This window comes from Bombina bombina, chromosome 4 (genome assembly GCF_027579735.1).
Source record: "Bombina bombina isolate aBomBom1 chromosome 4, aBomBom1.pri, whole genome shotgun sequence".
In the NCBI taxonomy this organism is placed as follows: domain Eukaryota; kingdom Metazoa; phylum Chordata; class Amphibia; order Anura; family Bombinatoridae; genus Bombina; species Bombina bombina.
Genome location: NC_069502.1, coordinates 511,173,036 through 511,199,473, shown reverse-complemented (window position 1 = coordinate 511,199,473; position 26,438 = coordinate 511,173,036). Strand labels below are relative to the sequence as shown.

Below are 26,438 nucleotides of genomic sequence, written 5' to 3'. Positions count from 1 at the left end.
CAAAAACAAAACTACAATAATCTATACTAAGGTGAAACTTTGGACAAAGAGATACTTAAATACAATTATTGATTGTAGACACACACAGACATTACATACTGTTATTAAAATACAAAATTATTGCAATAATAATACATTTAAAATGTCATAGTGTTAAATAAAAAAATACATTTATATTAAATTAAAAATTTAGAGCAGCAACATGTTTCCCAGCTGCGAGTTTTAACACTGGTGTCAAATACAGGTGGCCCTCGGTTTACGCCGGTTCAATTTGTACCGTTTCAGAATAACAACCTTTTTTTTCAGTCATGTGACTGCTATTGAAAAGCTTTGGAAAGAAAAGTGCACTAATTAAAATAGCCAGTAGGTGGAGCTGTCCGCTTGTTTTGCAGCAAAGTTATGCAACTTAACAGCCTTAAATTGATCTGTGTACACAGATCAGACCAGATCTATCAAGCAAAATGTAGCAGGCACTTCCCTATTATCTTCCTGTCCAGCAGCTTGAGGTGAGGGTGCCTAACTGCTTATTAATCACTGCAGATTGAAATGCATAGAATAGGTGCAGAACCAATGTTATCTAACATGCTAACAATGCAGAGAACTGTTTGCAGAAAAATGCAAGTAAAAAAAACGTTTTTGTTCATTAAACTTAGTTTGATGATGATGCAGTCTGTTGTGTAATTATTTTATTAGGTGATGTTTAGCAAATGTTTTTGTTCATTAAACTTAGTTTGATGATGATACAATCTATATTATTAGGTTTATAATGCTGTTCAGAATTTAAAGATAATGTATTAGGTGTTACTTATGACAATTTTGAGAGGGGCCTGGAACCTAACTCCCTCACTTCCCATTGACTTACATTATTAACTGGGTTTCAATTTAAAAATAATGTATTAGGTGTTACTTATGACAATTTGGAGAGGGGCCTGGAACCTAACTCCCTCACTTCCCATTGACTTACATTATTAACTGGGTTTCAATTTACAACGGTTTTGATTTACAACCATTCCTCCTGGAACCTAACCCCCGGCGTAAACTGAGGGCTACCTGTATATCTGCAAGGTTTAAAGTTGTTTATAAGTTGTTTGAAATTGCAGTCATAAAGTATCCAGACAAGTCAGCCAAGGCTTCTTTTTAATGTTGGCCTTTTGTGAATTGCTTGACTTTAGCATGACTTGAACCACCTGTCTTGAATTGACCTCATCTGACAACATTTTTGCTTTTAACTCAAATGAGTTGAATGACATGTTGTCTTTCTCTTTCCTTCTACTTTTTAAAGGATGACAATGTGTCATTCACCTGCACATGAAAGATTTGTGTTTTGTTTTGAGAAGGATCCCCCCTCATTCCAATTACTTACTGAGGGCTAGATTATGAGTAACACTCTAACTGTTGTGTGCTATCGATAAGGGGTGAATCATGTTTTTTGTGTGCATCGGAAGCAGAGCACATATTACGAGTTGAAAGTAAACCCGCTTGCTTAAATTGAATTTAACGCACGTCAGTTTAGCGCGACTTCAGAGCTCTGGTTAACTGTTACACTCGACTTAGAGGAGTATTTTAGCCTAGGCAAACAAGGAACTTACCTAGGATTGCAGATTAGGGGGGGCAGAATTGTTTTAGTTTTATAAATATAAATATATAAATATATATATATCACAATAAATAATAAATACAGAGGTACATCACTAGATTATTTTAAACTTCTAACATAGCGATTTGATACAACCTTGTTTTTTGTGGTCTGATTAGCAGATGTGAGGTTTACTAGCTTTTGCTCTTCTTTGTCTTTCTTTTGGTAAATTAATTTTTAATGTTTTTTTTTTAATTCCTAGGGAGAAGAAGGTGAACAAGGAGCTGTTGGTGATATAGGGACCCAAGGACCGCCTGTAAAGTGTTTTTTTAATTATGTTTTTGCTTATTTAATACTTGTTTATAATAAATTACATTTACTGGATCAGCAAATGATTGTTACATATTTTTTTTTCTTTTTGGTTGTTTGTAGGGACCGCAAGGTCTAAGGGGTATCACTGGCGTCATGGGTCATAAAGGCAGCAAGGTGAGCCTGAGCACTACATCTGCATAACATTTTTATTTGAAGCATATAAGACTAATTTAAACATATTAGTTATTTTATCTAGATAAACAGTTACATCTATTCTTTTTAATTAGTTACCATACTGACTTTTTTTTCACTTTGAAAGCTGGTGAACACGAATATAAAAAAGAAAACTAGGAAACAAAAACATATATTTCAATATAAACATATTTCACTTGAGCAATTATTTAGCAACGTAAGCGCTACATCCTATAAATACAGCAACAAATACATCAGAGTACAGAAATGAGCTTGCATGAAGATGACGTCCAGCAGGTGTGTTGCATATATGAATACGTAGAGGAGAATTGTTAAGCACATAAATATAGTGGAGGGCTGTAACTTTCTGAACTCAATGCAAATCCATAACCATTTATGTTATATTCCTATTTATATTGCATGCACATTAGGCAAGCACACATTGGCATCCTATTTTACCTGTAAAGGGAAATATTCTTTCTGTTAAACTCATTTACACTCTTTTATATTTTTTAAAATGTATGTACTGACTATTTTTATGTGATGGAACTGCCAGACATCTGCAATTTAACAACAATTTGAAGGCTGCTTTAAAATCTAGCTATGTAGGGGTGTATTGTTGGTTGTCAGCTACTTGAAGACTAATAATTAGGGCAATTTTCTTTGAAGTGTTCATTAATATGTTGTTTTACAGAATGCTAAATTACCTATGTTTTCTTCTACATCATGCTGCCAAATGCTGCTGCATGTATTTTTTCCCATTTTTTTAATAAGATTTTTTTTACCTGAATGTCTGCATTTGTATATTTGTGCCCGGGTTAATCTAAGCTTAAATATTCAAAAGTAACATTAAAACTTTCATAATTCAATTAGAGCACTCAATGTTAAACAACTTTCCAATTCACTTCCATTATTCCAAAATTTGCACAATCACTTTCTTACACACTAACCTCTTCTGAGCATGTGCAAGAATTCTCAGTATAAACATATATTTATTTTGTGATTGGCTGATGGGTGTCACATGATGCTGGGGGGGGGAATGTAACTAAGTGCTTTTGCATTGTATTATGCATGTGTTGAATATGCAATTCTGAAGTATTTAAAAGGACAGTAAAGTCAAAATTAAACTGAAATGGTTTGGGTAGAGCATGACATTTTAAAGAATTTTCCAGCTTTACTGTTGTTATCTATGTTGCTTAGTCCTCTTGGTATACCTTGTTAAAGGGTATCCTATGTGAGCTTAGGAGCATGCACATGTATCTAGCCATCTTTCAGCAGTGTTTGCAACATTGTTTATAGCAATGTTATACATAGTTGCAAACACTACTGCCATAGGCCTAGATTTGGAGTTTGGCGGTAGATGGGTTGTTAACGCTACGCGGGCTTTTTTCTGGCCGCACCATAAAATTAACTCTGGTATCGAGAGTCCAAAAAAATGCTGCGTTAGGCTCCAAAAAAGGAGCGTAGAGCATTTTTACCGCAAATGCAACTCTCGATACCAGAGTTGCTTACGGACGCGGCCAGCCTCAAAAACGTGCTCGTGCACGATTCTCCCATAGGAAAATATGGGGCTGTTTGAGCTGAAAAAAAACCTAACACCTGCAAAAAAGCAGCGTTTAGCTCCTAACGCAGCCCCATTGTTTCCTATGGGGAAACACTTCCTACGTCTGCACCTAACACCCTAACATGTACCCCGAGTCTAAACACCCCTAACCTTACACTTATTAACCCCTATTCTGCCGCCCCCGCTGACCCCTGCATTATATTATTAACCCCTAATCTTCCGCTCCGTAAACCGCTGCAACTTACATTATCCCTATGTACCCCTAATCTGCTGCCCTAACATCGCCGACCCCTGTATTATATTTATTAACCCCTAACCTGCCGCCCACAACGTTGCCGCCAGCTACTTACAATAATTAACCCCTAATCTGCCGACCGCAAAGCGCCGCCACCTACGTTATCCTTATGTACCCCTAATCTGCTGCCCCTAACACCGCCGACCCCTATATTATATTTATTAACCCCTAATCTGCCCCCCTCAACGTCGCCGACACCTGCCTACACTTATTAACCCCTAATCTGCTGAGCGGACCTGAGCGCTACTATAATAAAGTTATTAACCCCTAATCCGCCTCACTAACCCTATCATAAATAGTATTAACCCCTAATCTGCCCTCCCTAACATCGCCGACACCTAACTTCAATTATTAACCCCTAATCTGACGACCGGAGCTCACCGCTACTATAATAAATGGATTAACCCCTAAAGCTAAGTCTAACCCTAACACTAACACCCCCCTAACTTAAATATAATTTACATCTAACGAAATTAATTAACTATTATTAAATAAATTATTCCTATTTAAAGCTAAATACTTACCTGTAAAATAAATCCTAATATAGCTACAATATAAATTATAATTACATTGTAGCTATTTTAGGATTAATATTTATTTTACAGGCAACTTTGTAATTATTTTAACCAGGTACAATAGCTATTAAATAGTTAAGAACTATTTAATAGTTACCTAGTTAAAATAATAACAAAATTACCTGTAAAATAAATCCTAACCTAAGTTATAATTAAACCTAACACTACCCTATCAATAAATTAATTAAATAAAATACCTACAATTACCTACAATAAAACCTAACACTACACTATCAATAAATAAATTAAATACAATTCCTACAAATAACTACAATTACATAAACTAACTAAAGTACAAAAAATAAAAAAGAACTAAGTTACAAAAAATAAAAAAATATTTACAAACATAAGAAAGATATTACAACAATTTTAAACTAATTACACCTACTCTAAGCCCCCTAATAAAATAACAAAGACCCCCAAAATAAAAAAATGCCCTACCCTATTCTAAATTAATAGAGTTAAAAGCTCTTTTACCTTACCAGCCCTGAACAGGGCCCTTTGCGGGGCATGCCCCAAGAAAATCAGCTCTTTTGCCTGTAAAAAAAAACATACAATACCCCCCCCCAACATTACAACCCACCACCCACATACCCCTAATCTAACCCAAACCCCCCTTAAATAAACCTAACACTAAGCCCCTGAAGATCTTCCTACCTTGTCTTCACCTCAACAGGTTTTACCGATCCGTCCTGGCATCCGGTGCTGAAGAGGTCCAGAAGAGGCTCCAAAGTCTTCCTCCTATCCGGCAAGAAGAGGACATCCGGACCGGCAAACATCTTCATCCAAGCGGCATCTTCGATCTTCTTCCATCCGGTGCGGAGCGGGTCCATGTTGAAGCAGCCGACGCGGATCCATCCTCTTCTTTCTGCGTCTCCCGACGAATGACGGTTCCTTTAAGGGACGTCATCCAAGATGGCGTCCCTCGAATTCCGATTGGCTGATAGGGAATCAGCCAATCAGAATCAAGTTCAATCCGAGCCAATCGGAATTAAGGTAGGAATATTCTGATTGGCTGATGGAATCAGCCAATCAGAATCAAGTTCAATCCGATTGGCTGATCCAATCAGCCAATCAGATTGAGCTCGCATTCTATTGGCTGTTCCGATCATTCGTCGGGAGACGCAGAAAGAAGAGGATGGATCCGCGTCGGCTGCTTCAACATGGACCCGCTCCGCACCGGATGGAAGAAGATCGAAGATGCCGCTTGGATGAAGATGTTTGCCGGTCCGGATGTCCTCTTCTTGCCGGATAGGAGGAAGACTTTGGAGCCTCTTCTGGACCTCTTCAGCACCGGATGCCAGGACGGATCGGTGATACCTGTTGAGGTGAAGACAAGGTAGGAAGATCTTCAGGGGCTTAGTGTTAGGTTTATTTAAGGGAGGTTTGGGTTAGATTAGGGGTATGTGGGTGGTGGGTTGTAATGTTGGGGGGGGGGTATTGTATGTTTTTTTTTACAGGCAAAAGAGCTGATTTTCTTGGGGCATGCCCCGCAAAGGGCCCTGTTCAGGGCTGGTAAGGTAAAAGAGCTTTTAACTCTATTAATTTAGAATAGGGTAGGGCATTTTTTTATTTTGGGGGTCTTTGTTATTTTATTATTGGGCTTAGAGTAGGTGTAATTAGTTTAAAATTGTTGTAATATCTTTCTTATGTTTGTAAATATTTTTTTATTTTTTGTAACTTAGTTCTTTTTTATTTTTTGTACTTTAGTTAGTTTATGTAATTGTAGTTATTTGTAGGACTTGTATTTAATTTATTTATTGATAGTGTAGTGTTAGGTTTTATTGTAGGTAATTGTAGGTATTTTATTTAATTAATTTATTGATAGGGTAGTGTTAGGTTTAATTATAACTTAGGTTAGGATTTATTTTACAGGTAATTTTGATATTATTTTAACTAGGTAACTATTAAATAGTTCTTAACTATTTAATAGCTATTGTACCTGGTTAAAATAATTACAAAGTTGCCTGTAAAATAAATATTAATCCTAAAATAGCTACAATGTAATTATAATTTATATTGTAGCTATATTAGGATTTATTTTACAGGTAAGTATTTAGCTTTAAATAGGAATAATTTATTTAATAAGAGTTAATTAATTTCGTTAGATGTAAATTATATTTAAGTTAGGGGGGTGTTAGTGTTAGGGTTAGACTTAGCTTTAGGGGTTAATCCATTTATTATAGTAGCGGTGAGCTCCGGTCGTCAGATTAGGGGTTAATAATTGAAGTTAGGTGTCGGCGATGTTAGGGAGGGCAGATTAGGGATTAATACTATTTATGATAGGGTTAGTGAGGCGGATTAGGGGTTAATAACTTTATTATAGTAGCGCTCAGGTCCGCTCGGCAGATTAGGGGTTAATAAGTGTAGGCAGGTGTCGGCGACGTTGAGGGGGGCAGATTAGGGGTTAATAAATATAATATAGGGGTCGGCGGTGTTAGGGGCAGCAGATTAGGGATACATAAGGATAACGTAGGTGGCGGCGCTTTGCGGTCGGCAGATTAGGGGTTAATTATTGTAAGTAGCTGGCGGCGGTGTTAGGGGTTAATAAATATAATACAGGGGTCGGCGGTGTTAGGGGCAGCAGATTAGGGGTACATAAGTATAACGTAGGTGGCGGTCGGCAGATTAGGGGTTAAAAAAAATTTAATCGAGTGTCGGCGATGTGGGGGGACCTCGGTTTAGGGGTACATAGGTAGTTTATGGGTGTTAGTGTACTTTAGGGTACAGTAGTTAAGAGCTTTATGAACCGGCGTTAGCCCAGAAAGCTCTTAACTCCTGCTTTTTTCTGCGGCTGGAGTTTTGTCGTTAGAGCTCTAACGCTCACTTCAGAAACGACTCTAAATACCGGAGTTAGGAAGATCCCATTGAAAAGATAGGATACGCAATTGACGTAAGGGGATCTGCGGTATGGAAAGTCGCGGCTGAAAAGTGAGCATTAGACCCTTTCCTGACTGACTCCAAATACCGGCGGTAGCCTAAAACCAACGTTAGGAGCCTCTAACGCTGGTTTTCACGGCTACCGCCAAACTCTAAATCTAGGCCTTAGATTGCTAAATACACATGCACACTCCTGAGCTCCTTTCAGCCTACCTATCTTAAAGGGACAGTCTAGGCCAAAATAAACTTTCATGATTCAGATAGAGCATGTAATTTTAAACAACTTTCCAATTTACTTTTATCACCAATTTTGCTTTGTTCTCTTGGTATTCTTAGTTGAAAGCTTAACCTAGGAGGTTCATATGCTAATTTCTTAGACCTTGAAGCCCACCTCTTTCAGATTGCATTTTAACAGTTTTTCACCACTAGAGGGTGTTAGTTCACATATTTCATATAGATAACACTGTGCTCGTGCACGTGAAGTAATCTGGGAGCAGGCACTGATTGGATAGACTGCAAGTCTGTCAAAAGAACTGAAAAAAGGGGCAGTTTGCAGAGGCTTAGATACAAGATAATCACAGAGGTTAAAAGTATATTATTATAACTGTTTTGGTTATGCAAAACTGGGAAATGGGTAATAAAGGGATTAGCTATCTTTTAAAACAATAAAAATTCTGGTATAGACTGTCCCTTTAACTATTTAACAAAGGATATCAAGAGAACAAAAACACATTTGATAATAGAAGTAAAATTCAAAGCTCTTTAAAATCACATGCTCTATTTGAATCATGGAATTTTAATTTTGATTTTAGTGCCCCTTTAATGGTCCTTTTAAGAAATACAAAAGTGTCACATAATCAATAAAGAACTTATTATTATTTAAATACACAATAGACCTTTAAGGGACATTAAAGTTTTTTATTTCATATATATGCATAACAAATTGATCGCCTCCTTATCTTGGAAAGGTTAGGAGTTATAAATGAGTGAAAAAGTAGGGCAAAAATGTTGCATCAAAAAGTTACATGGTGGATATTTTTATAAAGATGAGAGGAAAGAAGATCATATTATTATTTATTATTATCAGGTATTTGTAGAGCGCCTCAAGTAGCAAAAAAGATTTGTTCCAGCCACCAATAGTTAAAAAACCTTTATTTCTTCATATAGGTTTTTTAACTATTGGTGGCTGGAACAAATCTTTTTTGCTACTTGAAGTATTTGCAGGATAAGGCAGATCCTGGGTTCCGTGCCCCACAAGCCACATATCTGTTGGTGCTGTTTTCCACACTTTGCTTTGAGGATTTGTAGAGCGCCAACAGATTCCGCAGCGCTGTAAACATAGTCGCTGTAATCATATGAAAAGAGATCTGATTAAGATTTGATGAAAGATTGTAAGATATTGATAAACCTTGTGATTGCTTTGAGGGGATTTGTGTTGTTGAGTCTTGGCTGAAATAATGCTTTATTTACATTGTATAACAAAGAAGATTTTGAGAAAGTCGCAAAACTAGGTTGGTTTCAGATAGAGAGGAAAGGTGAATGGGCAAGAAATCACCAAATTCAATTCTCACAATTGGAAAACTTAATTTTCTGAGCTAAATTATAGGAAAAGGGGGCAAAATAAGTAATGAAAGTATATAGCATGGTTATTTTACTTCAAAGTGTCACTTTAATATTGTATTACAATTGTCTTCACAGTTTAAAAGTTAAAATATTTCCCACTTTTTTTATGAGTGTGACCAAATTAATTTACAGTTTGAAGATGACAGGGTGGTTTGGATTGTGAAGTTTTTCACTCTCAGCAAATTAATTGGGAATTGATATAAACGTCAGGTAGTGGCAAATGTTGAGTTATTAGGAAGAAGTCTTTAAGTTTGCATAGTCTCTCACCACACTCAAAATGTTTGGTAAACGTTCTGCTTTCTTTGTTCTTCAGTCAAGATATATTTTCCTATATAGCTGAAACAATTTATATTAATGAAGTTTTCTCTTGAATTCTTAGATCATCTGAACATATAATAATAATAATATAAAATGTAAAATATATTTGTACTCTTCTTCATAAAACTTTTTCATCTAGGATTATGAGTACTGCTCCAATATAAATAAATTTATTGTTATGTTATTTTGTATACTATTAGGGTGGTCGTGGAACTGACGGAGAACCTGGTCCTCGGGGTATTGCTGGTGCGACTGTAAGTTAAGTTTAATATATACGTTTTATGTATTTATCAGTGATGTTGGCAAAGGGCTCCAGGGGAAGGTATATCTGTTTGCAGACAAAACTAAAATTTGTAACATTATAAATATTGCAGAAGAGGGTAGAATTTGAAATTTGGTAAACAATATAATAGTGCAGCAGGAAAAGCCTATAGGATATGCGATTGTATAGGAAGATCTATCAGCAGCAGAAAAAGTAAGGTTCTTATGCCACTTTACATTATTTTGTACAGTTCCAGAAGTATATAAACAAACTGGAATCTGTTTAAAGGGGGGCTACTAATGGTGCATGCTCTAAAATAAATACATAAATATGCATAGCTTAAAGGAGAGAATGTTGAAGAATTAACACCACAGAAACCTTTAAGAATGTTAACATTGAATATAAATTGGTTAAAAAGTAATTTGCAGAAGCACTTCTTTACTGTAAGGGTGACTGATTCATGAAATAAAGTTCCATTAGAAGTGGTAAGGACAAATGGGGGATTTCAACAATGCCTGTGATAAGCATAATACTATTCTAAAAACAAATTACAATTTATATGGAACATGGACTTATGAGGCCCATAGTTATCTTATCTGCCATCAAAACTGTGCTGTTCAGTGGATATCTCACAACCATTTACCATTCTGTACCTTCACACAAGTATCTCACATCCCTCTAAGGTGTAGGTGATTGCCATAAAGAATGATTACTTGCAAAACTGAGCACTGGCGACTTTTGGTCAAAGATTAGTGTGGCTATAATGGATCCCCTATAATATTCTCTCTCTTTGACCTGGAAGGTCCAGGAATATTTTATTTGAAATAAGAGAAGACCCTTTTGAATAAGGGGGGTTGCTTGTTCCCTTTGGATGTAGTTGATAAAAGGAGAATGATATAACTCACTTTAAATGGGTAGTGACATACACTGAAGGAGTTAATTACAGTGGATGCTGGTGCAATCAAGTTTTATTGCATCCGAGGAGGGTGTGTTTATTGCTATAGAGGGGATCCCAGGCATAGTTGATACCCTGATAAATTAATGTGCATATATATATATATATATATATATATATTATAATTTGTTTATTTTATTTTATTTAAGGGTGATCAAGGCCAGAGAGGTGGTGTAGGAGAAGCTGGGCCAAAAGGTGACCGAGTAAGTAAATGTGTTAAATTAACCATCTAACTGATCTTTCTGGATAGGCCTTTAATAGAGGTTTTGAGTAGAAATGTTATAAATTCATCTTCTGTTTTTACATACAACATACTAATGTATTGCTATTTGTCCAGGGCACCCAAGGACCAAGGGGCATAACAGGAATGCCTGGATCCAAAGGAGAGTCAGTAAGTGCACATTTCTGCATTGTTCATTATCTAATTTTTCAAATGTCGACCCAATGTTCAAATATTGCAAACTTCTGCAAGAGGTTTAAACCTAGGGGTTGATCACAATTTAGCACTTGTTTTTGGTAATGATTTCAAAACTTCTTCTGGTCAATTATCCAGTTATCACAATCCTAAAACGCTTGTGCTGTTGATACCTCTGAAGCTTGAAATCTTTACATCTCAAAAACAACACCAGCTTGTTAACTGCATCATTATTCTCCCAATTTTGTAATCCACAATCCATATGCACGGGATTAAGGTCAAACAAAATAGGGGTTTTGTGAATTTAGCGATTACATCTCAGGTCTGTAGTGATATTAATAGGTGACATGTTCAATTGACCTCGTGTACTCCAAAATTTGTAAGTGGTTTGAATGTGGGCATTAATTTTGCTTTTTTAGTGTAACAGTGCTTATTATTTTATTTTTTTTAATTTAAAGGAATATAAAACTCACATGATTCAGATAGAGCTTGCAATTTTAAGCAACTGTCTAATTTACTCCTATTATATTTTTTTTCTTCATTCTCTTGGTATCTTTATTTGAAATGCAGGAATGTAAGCTTAAAAGCCGGCCCATTTTTTTGTTAAGCACCTGGGTAGCGCTTGCTGATTGGTGACTAAATGTAGCCTTGTGTTCGCATTGGATGGAAACGTTGCGCTCATGAGAGCATGCTTCCATCGGCTCTATCACTACAGAGAACCTAGGGCAGCGAAGGGGGTAATTTGTGCAGCAATGGGCAAAAAAGTATAAATGTATATGAATATATGCATCTATATATGTATGTGTTTATATGTGTATAAATATGTATAGAAGTGTATACATATATATATATATATATATATATATATATATATATATATATATATATATATATATATATATATATATATATTTAGAGCGCTAATTGCTACCACAAGCTTGCAGTAGCATTAACCAGCCACTTGTAATGGCTGGTTATTTAATGTGTGGCCATAAACGGGTGAATTTGCCCGTTTACGGGCACATGTTTAATTATCGCTTCACTTGTAATCTAGCCCTAAATAGGCATTACAAACATAAGTATCTTCATATAAATCAACATGTCAATATACAAGCTTAATAAGCAGTGTATATATATATATATATATATATATATATATATATATATATATATATATACACACAAATATACCGAAATGCAACCTTTAGCAGAATATTTAAAATTTAAGGTGCAAACTAACCTCTTTTTTTAACCCTCCTAAAATAAACAAGGCCACTTTTGGGCCTAATTCAAAAACAAAGAGAAGGAGCACCTCCACGGGATAAGTAAAAAATATACTTTATTCCAAAAATGAAATAAAATCTTCTAGAGCAGCAAACAGCAAAGGTCAAAGGATACTGGCTAAATCCCAATGACCCACTGATGCATTTCGGCTAATGATTCGTAATCGTAGTGTGGTCCATTGGCCTTTTCCAGCCCCCTTTAAGCTTAAGAATTAATTACTATTGGTTAAAACCAAAATGTGGGATTTAACCCTTATCATTCCAATTCTTCCAAGAATACACATTAACAACCTCTTCACCATAATGACAGTGGTTATAGTTAGCGTATGAAGTAAAATAGAATACCCATATGTGTACTATACATAATATATTAGTAATTGTTAAATTGAAAGGTTTTTGGACTTAGCGGAATAGTATTTAACAACACTACATCTGCAGAAAGGTACAAAAATGTATATCTACAAAACATAATATATTATAATAATAATTAGGCTTCTCATATGTGTGATAACAATTGCCTTCATATCAGAGCGTTCAACACGTATCTTTGACTAGATGTCATAAAATATATATAGACACCTATAGACACCTACTGTATATTGCAAGGGACCTACTGCCAGAAATTAATTAAATCATATTCTGATTTTAAACCATAAGGTATTCTAGTCTTCAGTCTGTGTATCCAGAAAACCTCTCTCTTACCCAAAATGGACTCTCTAACACCTCCCCTGATATTGGGTTTGATAGTTTCCACTATGGTCCATCTAAGAGAGCTGCTGTTTTTATTATGAGTGTTTTTAAAATGAAGGACTAATGGTGTAGTCAATTTGCCCAGCTTAATGCTAGATAGATGCTCGCTTATTCTATATCTAACCTCCCTTGTGGTAAGGCCTATATATTGTACATAACATTCTGTGCATGTTAAATGGTACTTTTGGGCTTGTAACACAGAAAAGCAATAATTATCAGGCAGAATATATAATATATATATAAAAAATAAAAATAAAATATATATTACTCTATATGAAAAGATTTATGCCACTTTTGGACCTTCATAGCATAGTGCTTCAAAAATATAACTTTTAAGTAATAACTCAAAGATTAAAGGGACACTGAACCCAAATTTTTTCTTTCATGTTTCAGATAGAGCCTACAATTTTAAGCAACTTTCTGATTTACTCCTATTATCAATTTTTCTTTGTTCTCTTGCTATCTTTATTTTAAAAAGAAGGCATCTAAGCTGAGGAGTCAGCAAATTTTTGGTTCAGGACCATGGGCAGCACTTGTTTTTTGGTGCTGTCCAATCAGCAAGGACAACTTAGGTTGTTCACCAAAAATGGGTCGGCATCTAAACTTACATTCTTGGTTTTCAAACAAACTTAACAAGAGAATGAAGACAACTTGATAGAAGTAAATTAGAAAGTTTCTTAAAATTGCATGCTCTATCTGAATCACAAAAGAAAAAATTTGGGTTCAGTGTCCCTTTAATTCTATAGTACATACTCTCTAGTCCCATATTTGCATTCTTGGACAGTCTCATCATCATGCTATACGTATAGTGAAATTAGAATACTGTAATGAACTGCTAGTAGGAGGAGGTTACAACTGTAAGATATAGCATAATAGCTACTAAGATAGGTTGCTTAAAGACTTCAAATACATATCTCAAATATACATCATCTAAAAGTGTACTGAGATGTATGAGATACTGCTTATAAAAATGTGAATTCTAAGAGCTAGTATGGGAGAATATTGAAGCCATTTGATATATAGATAATATATATATTACTATATGCTCTACTGTGCAAATGCCTACATTAGTCAATAGCTAGTGAACATATAGCGTCATATGTTATTGACGCATAAGCAGAAGCAAAAATGAAAGGGGAGACCACACTTAAAATAAATTAAGGATCTGTTATTATCACTCACTATGAAGTCCCCACTTATAAAGTAAAATAAAATAATGTCTGTAGGACTTCCAGCATAAAACTAGGAAAAGTTCAGCCTAAGCTATCAATCTATGATACTTCCTTCCCTCCCTTAAATATAAAGATTTAATTGTACATAGGAGGAAACATGTAGATCAATATATACTATCATAGGCCCCATAATACATGCATATTAACCCTCTATGCAGCTAGCAGTAGGTATTTAATAAACAAATTGAAAATTATTATTATCAGAATAGCCTAGGCAGAAAAGAAGGCTACTAGGGTTTCAAATTTACATAACCATCATCAGCTAAGACATATGACAAATAATAGTAAGTAGTGAATATATGAGAAATAAGCCCAAAACCTCAGACATAAATGTCCTCATATGGACCTTCAGTGAACTTCAATAATAATAATAGTAATCTTCTCAGAATGAGATTAATCACCATGCCTTGCTATAAAAATCTTCTAAAAAGCATGAAAGAAAAAACCTCAACGTCTGTTACCAGCCATAAAATACTACTCTATGCCAGCGTTCCTAACTGCACAAGAATACAAGCAGTTCTCACTTTGCAAAGTCATCCCCTGCAACATTTTTCCCTCACAAGAGCCCTTCAGCCCTGAGCTTGTGATTTTTGTCCGCCTCAGAGAACAATAAAACTTGCCAGCCGCAAGGGGAGTCCATGGTGACAAAACTCCCTTGTAGAACTGGCAGAACCTATCCATCTAGCCCTCCACAGTAAACTGGCTAGGTAGATGTAGTAGACTGCAGAGTCGCTAGTCTACATAGCCATATGTCTGATGTCAGTTCCTCTTGTCTATTTAAAATCTGTGTATCCCACTCTAGAGGGCCGGCCACATTTCCCCAGGCAGGGCCATTACTTATAGCATAGGATCCTTCACTTATAAGGGTCCTCCTCCAAAGGCAACAGACTAGTAAGAGAGTAAAAGTCCAAATGTTGTGCCATAGAAAGTGCAGCTTCCTCTTGTCCAATCTCCAAGTCATCACCTTATGTTAGCATAGGTTTAGCTAGAGAGAAGAGGTGATAAAATCTAGCAATCATCAAAAATCCTTCAAACAGGCTTGTATAACTGTTTAGACTTCCTCCAGATCTGCAGCCATGCTATAGCTGTGCAACCCAGATTACCGGAGTGAGTGTGGTGTTCAAATCTCCTATAGTGAGGCCTCAGCCTAGAAACTTAACAGTCCGGACCAGGACTAGAAGGTCATGCATGCAACAAATGTGGCATCACCTTCTCCATTATGAATCAGAGTGTAGAGTAATACAGCTTGCTCTGTTGGCATTACCCAGTTACCTCGGTGGGGGGTGAGATCATGTGCGGCAGCCCCAGTCATAGGTTATAACACTCCAGGGCCTTAACACTGATATATTTTCAGGCGAAATCGCAATCAAAGCATTAGCTTCTGCCATATGTCTAAACTCTGCAGATTAAACTACTAACGGGAATATAAACCAGAGCAAGCTAGCTGTATATTTCTTCAAAAAATAGCGGTAAAACCCAATATAAGGCTAGTACTTTATGAAGATGCGTCTTGCTGCTTTGGAAGCAGGCTCCACCCCCTTCATTGGGGTTTTAAAGTCTTTTTAGGTGAAAAACTGGTTAATTGAAAATTTGGATTGTAATCAGCTAAGCACATGTTAAGTGTATGACCAATTGTTACCAGAACTATAATGAATAATTGCTGCTGGCAAACAATGAAAATAGGGGATTCTGATCATGTCTATATTATAATGGCTCACCGCCAGCCTTTAACATACAGGTAATTGTCTATCAATTGTGATCAACCCCTATATCCATAATTACTTGTAAATAATGACAACTTACAAAATGCATAATACTGATAAAATGTCTTTTGTATCTATTAAGAAAAGGTTTTGCTTTTCTATAGGGATTGCCTGGTGTCAATGGCCGCGATGGCATCCCTGGAATGCCAGGAACAAAAGTAAGTAACTATTATTTATATATATATGTATATATATATATATATATTATCACAGTTAACATATAGTGTTATGTTTTTAGTTTTTAGGGAACAGAGCCCTTAAATCTCGATTGTTCATGATGTATGTTAAACATCTTATATGCAAAATGTTTGGTTGGTCCACTAACAGATATTACATTTATAAACAATTCTTATTACAGTCATTATGGTAATGCTTTTTAATCAGGAGCATAACTAGAAACCTAGATGAACATACATATACACACAGACATACATGTACACACACATACATACATGCATAAACACAGATACATATGCATGGATATATTCATGCACACACACACATACATACATGCATACATAAACACACATACACATGCATGGATACATACATGGATATGTTAATTCCTATACATAATGCATACACACAGAAATACATACGCACCCATACATACACATGCACACACACACAAACATATATACATAAACACACATACACACGCATCGATACATACATGGGCATGTTCATACATATACACAATGAATACATACACACCCACACCCACACACACACACATATATATTTATTCAATAATGTTTCAGGGTTTCATCACTGTCTTCAGACAGTAAATACATACGTGTGTGTATATATATATATATATATATATATATATATATATATATATATATATATATATATACACACATGTATGTATTTACTGTCTGAAGACAGTGATGAAACCCTGAAACATTATTGAATAAATACACAGGGATTGTTAAGTCTGGAGAGTGCCTTCCTGTTTGCTGTATATTTGAGTTTGTTGTGCATCCTTGTAGAATTTCACGGAGAGTGCTAAGCTGCTTGGACTTTATATATATTAAAATTAATTTACAAAGCAGCCTTTTGAAGTTGTTGAGCATTAACTCTACTTACCTCTTAAGTAAATTATTGTAAAACTAATATTCCATTAAACATCTTACCACAATAATAAAACAATCCTATACAAAGTTACAAATTCAATTTAATTTGTATCTAACCTACAGTATGTTCTCTGCAACACCTCATAATAAGTGATGTTATTGCAGTCATATATCAAACACACTGCATTAATGCCATCAAGTCCATTACCTATTTAATAAACCATCTTTTTAATGCCTATGCCAAATGTAATGAGTGTGTTATACAATCTGAAACATTTGATGTAGAATTGTTAATCGTACAAGGTTAATGGCCTTTTAGGATTGTCCCTTCAATCTATGGATAGAACATGATTGATACATACCATTATTATACCATTAGAACCAATCTTACTATTACTTGCTGATGCTAATGACATACACAAAGAATGAAATACCTTAAAACAATGACGTTAGAGGACACATATTCAACATGACACTTTAAGTGCTTTTAATCACTAACTATATATGTTTTTCAGTTTCATACACCCTTAATAAACTTGTGGCTCTTTTCATGCAATAAAATGCCATCAAATCTTGACATTTACAATTAATTTCTGTTTTTGGTCATATTTACTAACTGTATGTTTTTGCAGGGTGACTCTGGAGAACCTGGAGCTCCCGGAGAAGCAGGAGTGCAAGGTTTACCTGTGAGTACTTTTTAAATTTACACTCAAATACATTCTACATAGAGATACTTACACACACATATAACACTCTACAGACTGGTAAGACATGCAAAGAGACTACAAGCCATAGACAGTTCTGTTTTATCCATTACTAATGTGTTGACTTTATATCTTAAGGATGAGTGTAGCATTCATTATACTTGGTTGACAACAATTGTGGAGGGAACCTGAGTTACAATATCATATTATTTAAAGGTAGGGATGCAAACCTGCAAAACATTATGAAAAGTTAACAGGGCACATTGTTGGATGGGAAAAGATGTACATAGCAGAAAAAGAATATTCAAAATAATGCTTCTAGTTTGGTACATGGTATAAAAAAAGAAAATTGTATATGAAAAACCTTATATATGATTATGGGAATACAAGGAAGATACTTCATAAAATTGCAGTTGGTGGGCAATAGGTAGAACCTTTCTATATCATAATTAAGCAATGCACACCTTATATGTTAGTAAAACAAACAAACATATTAGTAATTTTACCCCTCCAGAAAACAGCAACACATATAGATAACTGATACTACCTGCCCACTTTCCAGCAACAGGATTTTACCCCCTACCCCCACTTTCTAAATTGATATTTAAACCTTCAAATACGTCACATTAATTGTTTAGATAATCAAATTTTATTTGAGTACAAGTTACATAGTTCAAAAGTGTGATTTAAATAAATGTTTATTTTCAATTAAAAAATGATAGTGTGTGAACTGAAGTAAGTTGTGCAAGTAGCAGAGAAATTTCATGTGAAACAGGTAAACATTGGTTTTCAACAGGTTCAGGTTGTAGAATTTTAAAGTTGAAAAATTATGTAAAAAGTCATGTGATGCACTTCACATAGCAGATCTGATTGATAGCTATGGGGATCCTTTGATGAGCAATAATGAATTTTTACATTTTATTTGGCTTAAAAACCTGACCTTTTAATCCATTGGTTTTATGGAGATTTGGAAACCAGCATATTCCCCATCATCAGCCATATATACTAATACCTTTTAGCTTTTTTTTAATATATCTCTTACAACTTATATACCATTATTACACGTCTAAATAATTATTGTAGTATATCAAATTAACATATCAGTTAAATTAGTTCAGTATCTGTATGTCTTTATCTATTTTATGGACTTTTATACTATTTTATTATTATTTATATGTGCTGCACACACCCTTTAAACATTTTCTGTCACTGAGTATTTCCTTTGGTAACACAGACACTTCCTAGATAGAAGGGACCTAGTTAGGACTGGTGGGCTGCTGGGAAATTTGCCCAGTATTAAAACTTATTGACACTTCTGCTTCTTTATTTTGCAAACTCCCTGAATTACCTACTGGTCAAGCATACAACACTATTTTTGGGTCTTTTTATAGGGACGAGCAAATATACACCAGTAATAAATTAAACTAAGCAATCTCAGGTCAAATAGATTAAATTGGATTTTTTGCTGTTAATGCATAGTGGCTGTAAAGTCTTCTTTACAAGTAACTTGCATTCTCAAAACCAGTACAACTCAGTTAACAAAATGAGTCAACCTGCTTTTAGAAGTAAAACAAGCCTACTATAATACCGATTTAAAATTGAGACTTGTCATAGTTTTTAACTTCTAACCATAGCAGCTCAGCAGATAACCTACACAATTTAATTAAGCTTAAACATAAAAACAAAAAAATCTGTAGGTTAAATTTATAAACAATAAAATAATGTCATTGGAAGCCAAATCATTATTTTAAGCCAGTGCATTAAAGTTATTGCTTTGGCTGTCAGGGGCATTGCTTGTAAATTAAACCGCCAGATTTTTGGATTGCCTGTGCAAACTATGTTCAAAGTCAGTTAAAAAAGAAAGACCAGATTACAGTTCAAAGAACTCCCTTAGGAAGAAAGTCCTGTTTGACTTTTTTTTAAAAAAAAACATAGGCAAAGTCTGTTCAGTTTAGAAATAAGCTGATTTTGTTTCATGTAACTTGACATATACCAGTGGACAGACGCTGAGTTTGACCTACTTCTGTTAACTGGTTTCAGCCAAATGGTACGGATTGACAGTTTATTTGTTTATTTATCTAGGTATTGTTATTCTGTTATTACTTGTGTTAATATGTTAAATGGTGATATGTGAAGAAATTATTATTTAGGAATTAAGCTGATTATATGTAATTTACCTATTACTATAAATAAGAATCATACCATTTTATTCCAGGTACTAAAAGATATGAAAGTGACATATTGCAGTCCTTTAGCATTTGGAATGTGCTGATATCTATAGATTTATTTTCAATGTCCTATTGAGTAGATTCTCACATTCATTAGATAATTATAAAATATATTATTATTTTTTTACCATACAATAGTGATGTAACTCCCCTTTATTATTCGCACAATATTACTTGTATATTTGTGCTCTGAAGGCCGCTAGGCATTAAAGGGCCACTAAACCCATAATCTTTCTTTCATGATTCAGATAGAGAATAGAAATTTAAACAACATTACAATTTACTTCCATTATTTATTTTGCTTTATTTTTAAAATATCCTTAGTTGAAGAAAAAGCAATGCACATGGTGAGCTAATCACACGATGCTTCTATGTGCAGCAACCAATCAACAGCTAGTGAGCATATCTAGATATGCTTTTCATCAAAGAATATCAAGAGAATAAAACAAATTAGATAATATAAGTAAATTAGAAAGATGTTTAAAATTGCATTCTCTTTCTAAATCATAAAATAAAAAATGTGGGTGGCATGTCCCTTTAAGTAACATACGTTTTGTCAAGTTTGACTTCACCAAATGAAAACACTTTAAATAAGCATTCCAATTTACTTAATTGTTATTGACAAAATATTGTAGAAACGCCAAGTGCGCTGTCACACTGCTGCTATAGATATACATAATGCAGGTGGTGCAGTTCTGATTGGCTGCACTGCACAATGGTCAAAATATATATATAAAAAAAAGATTTTTAGAGAGGTGGCAGAGTATGATTAAAAACTGGAAAAACTGTATTTTTTTTTACTATAAAGAATAATGATATACATTTACAGCCTGATGCTTGCGCACTTAAAGGGATATTAAATACCAAAAATATTATTTATAAAGATAGATAATCCCTTTATTTACCATTCCCCAGTTTTCCATAACCAACACTGTTATAGAAAATATACTTTTTACTTCTGTAATTACCTTGTATCTAAGCTTCTGCTGACTGCCTCCTTATCTCAGATCTTTTGACAGACTTGCATTTCAGGCAATTGGTGCTGACTCTTAAATAACTTCACGTGCATGAGCACAGTGTTATCTATATGAAACACATGAACTAATGCCCTCTAGCTGTGAAAAGCTGTCAAATGCATTCAGATGAGAGGTGGCCTTCAAGGGCTTAGAAATTAGCATATGAGCCTACCTAGGTTAAGCTTTCAACTAAGAATAACAAGAGAACAAAGCAAATTTGATGATAAAAGTAAATTAGAAAGTTGTTTAAAATGACATGCCCTGAATCATGAAAGTTTAATTTGGACTTTACTATCCCTTTAAACTTTATAAATATGTAAAGCAGTTTTAAAGAGTTCATCATTACTTTAAGTAACATGTTGAATAGTACATTTTGTTAACATATGTTATGGCTCTGCTTTTTGTACAAATATGCACAGTTTCTGTTAAATTGTTATATAAGCAAATTAAATAATTAAAACCCAAGAAAGGGACACATTTATCAGTTGAAGGAGCTTGTTTCCATATACATTTTCCCTCAGAAATATATATATATATATATATATTTTTTCTAAAAAGCAATGAGACCTTTTTGTTTCCTATGAGCCCTGTAGAAATGTTTTTTTACATGCTAATTAAAACGTTATATTTAGCAAATAACAAATAAATTACAGATAAACAAACTGGTGCACTTAGTATTTTGGAGAACTCCAGTTCACCACAATTTTAATAAAATTCACGGTCAAGGAATTTTAATTTATGATGTCACTGATTTCTTAAATTGAGTTTCACATTTAACATACTTTATCATGTCTTATATAAAGGATACTATTTGATAGTTTTCAATTTAATTCTGCTTCAATAGCTTCATCTTTTGGAATGTAATTTCAGTTCCAATGACAGTAGAAGAAAACATTATCACAGATTTTGAGACAACTGAGAAATGATAATTATTTTTAGTTGGGGTTTAAAATGTATTATGATTTAAAGACTGAACATTTTAAACATTACTAAACATCATTTTATATGAAAAAGGGATCAATTGAAATGTAGAAAACTTACACTAAACATGTGTGGTTGACATTTTACCCTGTTGCTTCACAATTGTAATAAATCGTATGAAAGGAACAATGGGAATTATTGAATGAGGCTCCACGAAATGTCATAATTTGAATAATGAAACTAGCTATAAGGGGCCAATTTATCAAGGCCCGAATGCTTCTAATTCCGCGCGAGCCTTCAGACTCGCCAGAATCAGGAGTTAAGAAGCAGCAGTCATAAGACCGCTGCTCCTTAACTTGTCCGCCACCTCTGAGGCGGCAGACAGCATTCAGCCCGATCAAATACGATCGGGTTGATTGACACTCCCTGCTAGTGGTCGTGAATGTGCAGGGGGCGATATTGCACAAGCATTTCACGAGAAATGCTTGTGCAATGATAAATGCCGACAGCATATGCTTGCACTATGATAATTCGGCCCCCATAGCTTTGCGGACCAGAGAGTGTATGTGGTTTCATCACAGCTTAGCCACTGGTAAACCTGCTGACACAAAACTCCCCACAATTTGTGTCTCACATACGTTCATATATCTCACACGCTTCCTGAGTAAGTAATTATTTACTCATTCCTTCTTATAAGCCACCTTTAGACCAATTATGATTTTTTTTTTATCTCTTTGAAATGCATGGGAGTGTCCCGGAATGTCTTGGTGAAACCAAGCTGTTCCTGTAAATTTTCTGCCACCCTAAAATCTAGACCTTGGTTTATGCCAAAATATGCTCATGTTGTGGACACTGGGGATTATATTTTGTAAACTTTGTAACTGAACAGTTAATAAAATTGGCAAGATAATTAATTGTGAATGAGCTCTCTTCTTGTGCAGTGACTATTCTTTCTTATACAATTTTTTTGGTATCAGAGTGGTATCAGAGTGCATTAAATGTTCAAATCAAACCTACTTTCCAGCTGACAATCTTAAGATATTTTGTGTTTCCTTCGCATTAAGAAAATAGTAGGATGAGCATGTTAATGAGTTAATAAAGAGCATAGTCCCCCTGCTGTGCCACATTTTGTAGCATATTTTCAGTTTAAGAGCTTTACTGTCCCTCACTTCACACTCCCTTCCTTGCAAATGTACAGGATTCACAAAGTGTATGCCCTAGACCACCACAGACATGTCACCCCTGCATATGACACAACATACTTGCCCTCACTATGCCCAGGGCATGGGACCTAGATCTCCAGTCCTGGATAGTAACTGGGTAATGTTGGACAGTATGGATATATTGTTCACACTTATAAAAATATTTTAACATGAGATTTTAAAGAGATGTTGTACTAGGGAACAGTATTTTACTACACGTTGCAATATAAAGGCTAATAATAAATACAGTTTCATGACTGTGAGAAGTGCAATAAAACTCTGGGTGCCTGCACATGTTTTCCATCTTTCACAGTTAAAAAATGCTAAAACCTCCTTTATATTGCAGAGTGTCTAAAAATAGCATGGTGGTGCTATATAGCTCTAGAATGTAGCACAGTTTTCCCCCCTTTAAGCTTGGCTATTAACACTGTAACTTTTGTGAGTCAAACAATTGATAGACACTGTTTTATCATGAATGTGGAAAAATGGCTGCATGCCATTAACTCCTGAAGACTATGGGGGTATATGTGCGCTAAAAGCCCTCCACTTCAGGAAGTGCTAGTGCTACCATTAATAAAGACACTTCTGAGGTACAGATCCCAATAGATACAGTATTACCACACCACACACAGATTAGCTCATACAATTCTTTAATTGATTTATAGCGTACTTTAGATAGCCAGCGTTCAAATTAATACTCTAGAGAAGTATCTCACTACCGTTCAATAAAGTATCACCATCTTTCCCTTGGATGCTAATACCTCTCCTTATACCTCTTTCTAGCATTTCCCACTGTTTTTCTAAATTGCTTTCCTGCCTTTAAGTCAATTTCATTAATGACACACATTTCTCTAAAGCTGCAGACACTATAGGATCATTAATCTTCTATTCAGGTTTTGTATTTGATAATCAAGAACACTAGTTTAAGTTTTTTTTTATTGCACTTCTCACAGTCATGACACTTTTTCCAATTTTCCTAAATAAATTAGCATTCAGTTTATCTCTTTAAAAATTAAACTATATATATATATATATATATATATATATATATATATATATATATATATATATATGTATATATATATATATATATAAACAACTAATTAAGTGAAAAAATAAAACATAGTCATGTCCATAATAATATATATATAATATTTTGCCGACTCTAAAGTGACATATTGGCCAGAACAAAACTGAATTAGGTGCATAGTGAGAAGCATATTTACTAAAGTGTATTGATGCTCTAATATTGATGGAACCAAATGTAATTTGATATTATTTCAGAGTTGTTAAAGAAACTGAAATATGGTTAAGCATGTTAATTTTTCTGTAATTTAGCAACCAATGTATAGCATGATTTAGTTCAAGTTGTAAAATATCAGAACTACCTGGTTGTCAAGATTTTTTTCTTTCATAAAATATACAATTTCTATAAATAAACTGATATTGTTATCTCTTTAGGCTGATTATGGTATTACAAACCAGTTTGAGATAAAGAGGATGAACAATAAGATAAAAGTTTTCAGAGGGACAGCATATTACAACGTGCCAAACTTACAAACAGCACAAGACTTTTTATTTCCCTTCAGATTATTATCGGATACATATCAGTAATAAGGAACATCTCAAATGTTAGTCAGTTTGTGGATGAAAATGACCATTATTATTTTTCTTTCATTTACAATAATTGTGTAAACTGTGTACATAAAAAAACATTTGAATTACTTCATAATTAGAGATAAAATATGAATGCAACATGTACTACAATAAAAAAACTGGGGACTATTCATTTTTATCTTTAACTAGAAATGTATTTGTGGAACAATGTTTAATTGGGTTAAATGTACAACAAATAATGAGACAATAATATACTGTGTGTTTAATACTATTATACAACAGTGCTTAATGCATTACTGCTTAATGAGAAGAATATGATCAATTTTCATGTCCATTAACTTACATTTTACAAACATTGCTAGACAATTATTTTGATTTATCTGTTCATTATTAATATTATATTATCTGAAGGGAAAAAAAGTGAGTTAAAGCTGCTATAGCTGCAAGATAAATTATAGGTTGCTCTGAAACCAAGCTATATTTTCCAAGTAAAGCTCTTGCCTGACATGTTTAAAGCAGCAACATCAATGCATAATAGACATGCCATAAAATACGCAAATATTACTTTTAGAAACTTCCTTTCTTTGTTTTCAAAATGAGGGCACTAAATAAGCAAATGTTTTGAATGTTTTAATGCAAAACTTACCCTAACCCTATCCATGATAGCAACATTTCTTTTCTTGGTTTGTATGCATGGCTATAATAGATAAAGTATGACAGATGCATTAGGTGATTTTCTGATTGGGCTACAGCTTGCCCAAAGGTGTTAAATGCGTATTTAAAGTATTTTCTAGGTATAGGTGTCTCCAGGAACCGTATATATGGGGGCACACAATTAATCTAGATGGGCCACTAATAATTTTTAGTGTCAAACACCTGATAATGAAATAGTGAAGTATTCACTTATATGTGTGTGTGTGTGTGTATATATATATATATATATATATATATAATATTTCCACTTTTCCACTCACCTGGGGTGAGTAGAAATCTCACTGGGGCGAGATCAGAGGGGGATAAATGCTGTCTTTACACTGTGCCAGAGATCTAAAATGTGCAAACAGTAATTTCAGTTTTAAATAGAAGCATATTTACTGTTACTAGCAAAAATGTTATCATTGTTTCTAGGGAATATGTACATATGCTGTGCATGGCCCCTTTGAATCTTAAAAGAACCTGACCATAGAGCTGGTGCGGGTATGCATTAGATCAGTGATAACTTACCTAGTATTATAAGAGCCATGACAGCTCTCTGCGCAGGTACAGTATTTGAATGTAGTTGTATGGTCTTTTCATCTACACCACTGGCTAAAATCTTACAGTTTTTTTTTTTTTAACTCCCTGTATAACTTATTATCAGCTCATGAAAACATCCAGCTTCAGCAAAAAAAGGCAAGAATTCACACTTAAAGGGACAGTCAACACCAGAATTTTTGTTGTTTAAAAAGATAGATAATCCCTTTATTACCCATTCCCCAGTTTTGCATAACCAACACAGTTATATTAATACACTTTTTACTGCTGTGACTATCTTGTATCTAAGCATCTCCTGACCGCCCCTAATCACATGACTTTTAGTTATTATCTATTGACTTGCATTTTAGCCAATTAGTGCAGTGTCTGCCACAACTCACGGGCGTGCTCACAATGTTATCTATATGGTTTACCTGAACTAC

The 26,438-nt window shown here is 34.5% G+C and overlaps 1 protein-coding gene across 1 annotated transcript in view; it reads left to right on the top strand.

Annotated features, from left to right (window-relative positions):
* The window catches only part of COL9A1 (collagen type IX alpha 1 chain), a 197,928-nt gene that overhangs the window by 122,620 nt on the left and 48,870 nt on the right, over positions 1-26,438 (top strand). The window contains exons 19-25 of the mRNA XM_053711980.1: positions 1,839-1,892; positions 2,009-2,062; positions 9,536-9,589; positions 10,702-10,755; positions 10,890-10,943; positions 16,100-16,153; positions 17,707-17,760. Of these exons, the coding sequence (XP_053567955.1) occupies positions 1,839-1,892; positions 2,009-2,062; positions 9,536-9,589; positions 10,702-10,755; positions 10,890-10,943; positions 16,100-16,153; positions 17,707-17,760 (378 nt within the window). The remainder of the gene's footprint in view (positions 1-1,838; positions 1,893-2,008; positions 2,063-9,535; positions 9,590-10,701; positions 10,756-10,889; positions 10,944-16,099; positions 16,154-17,706; positions 17,761-26,438) is intronic.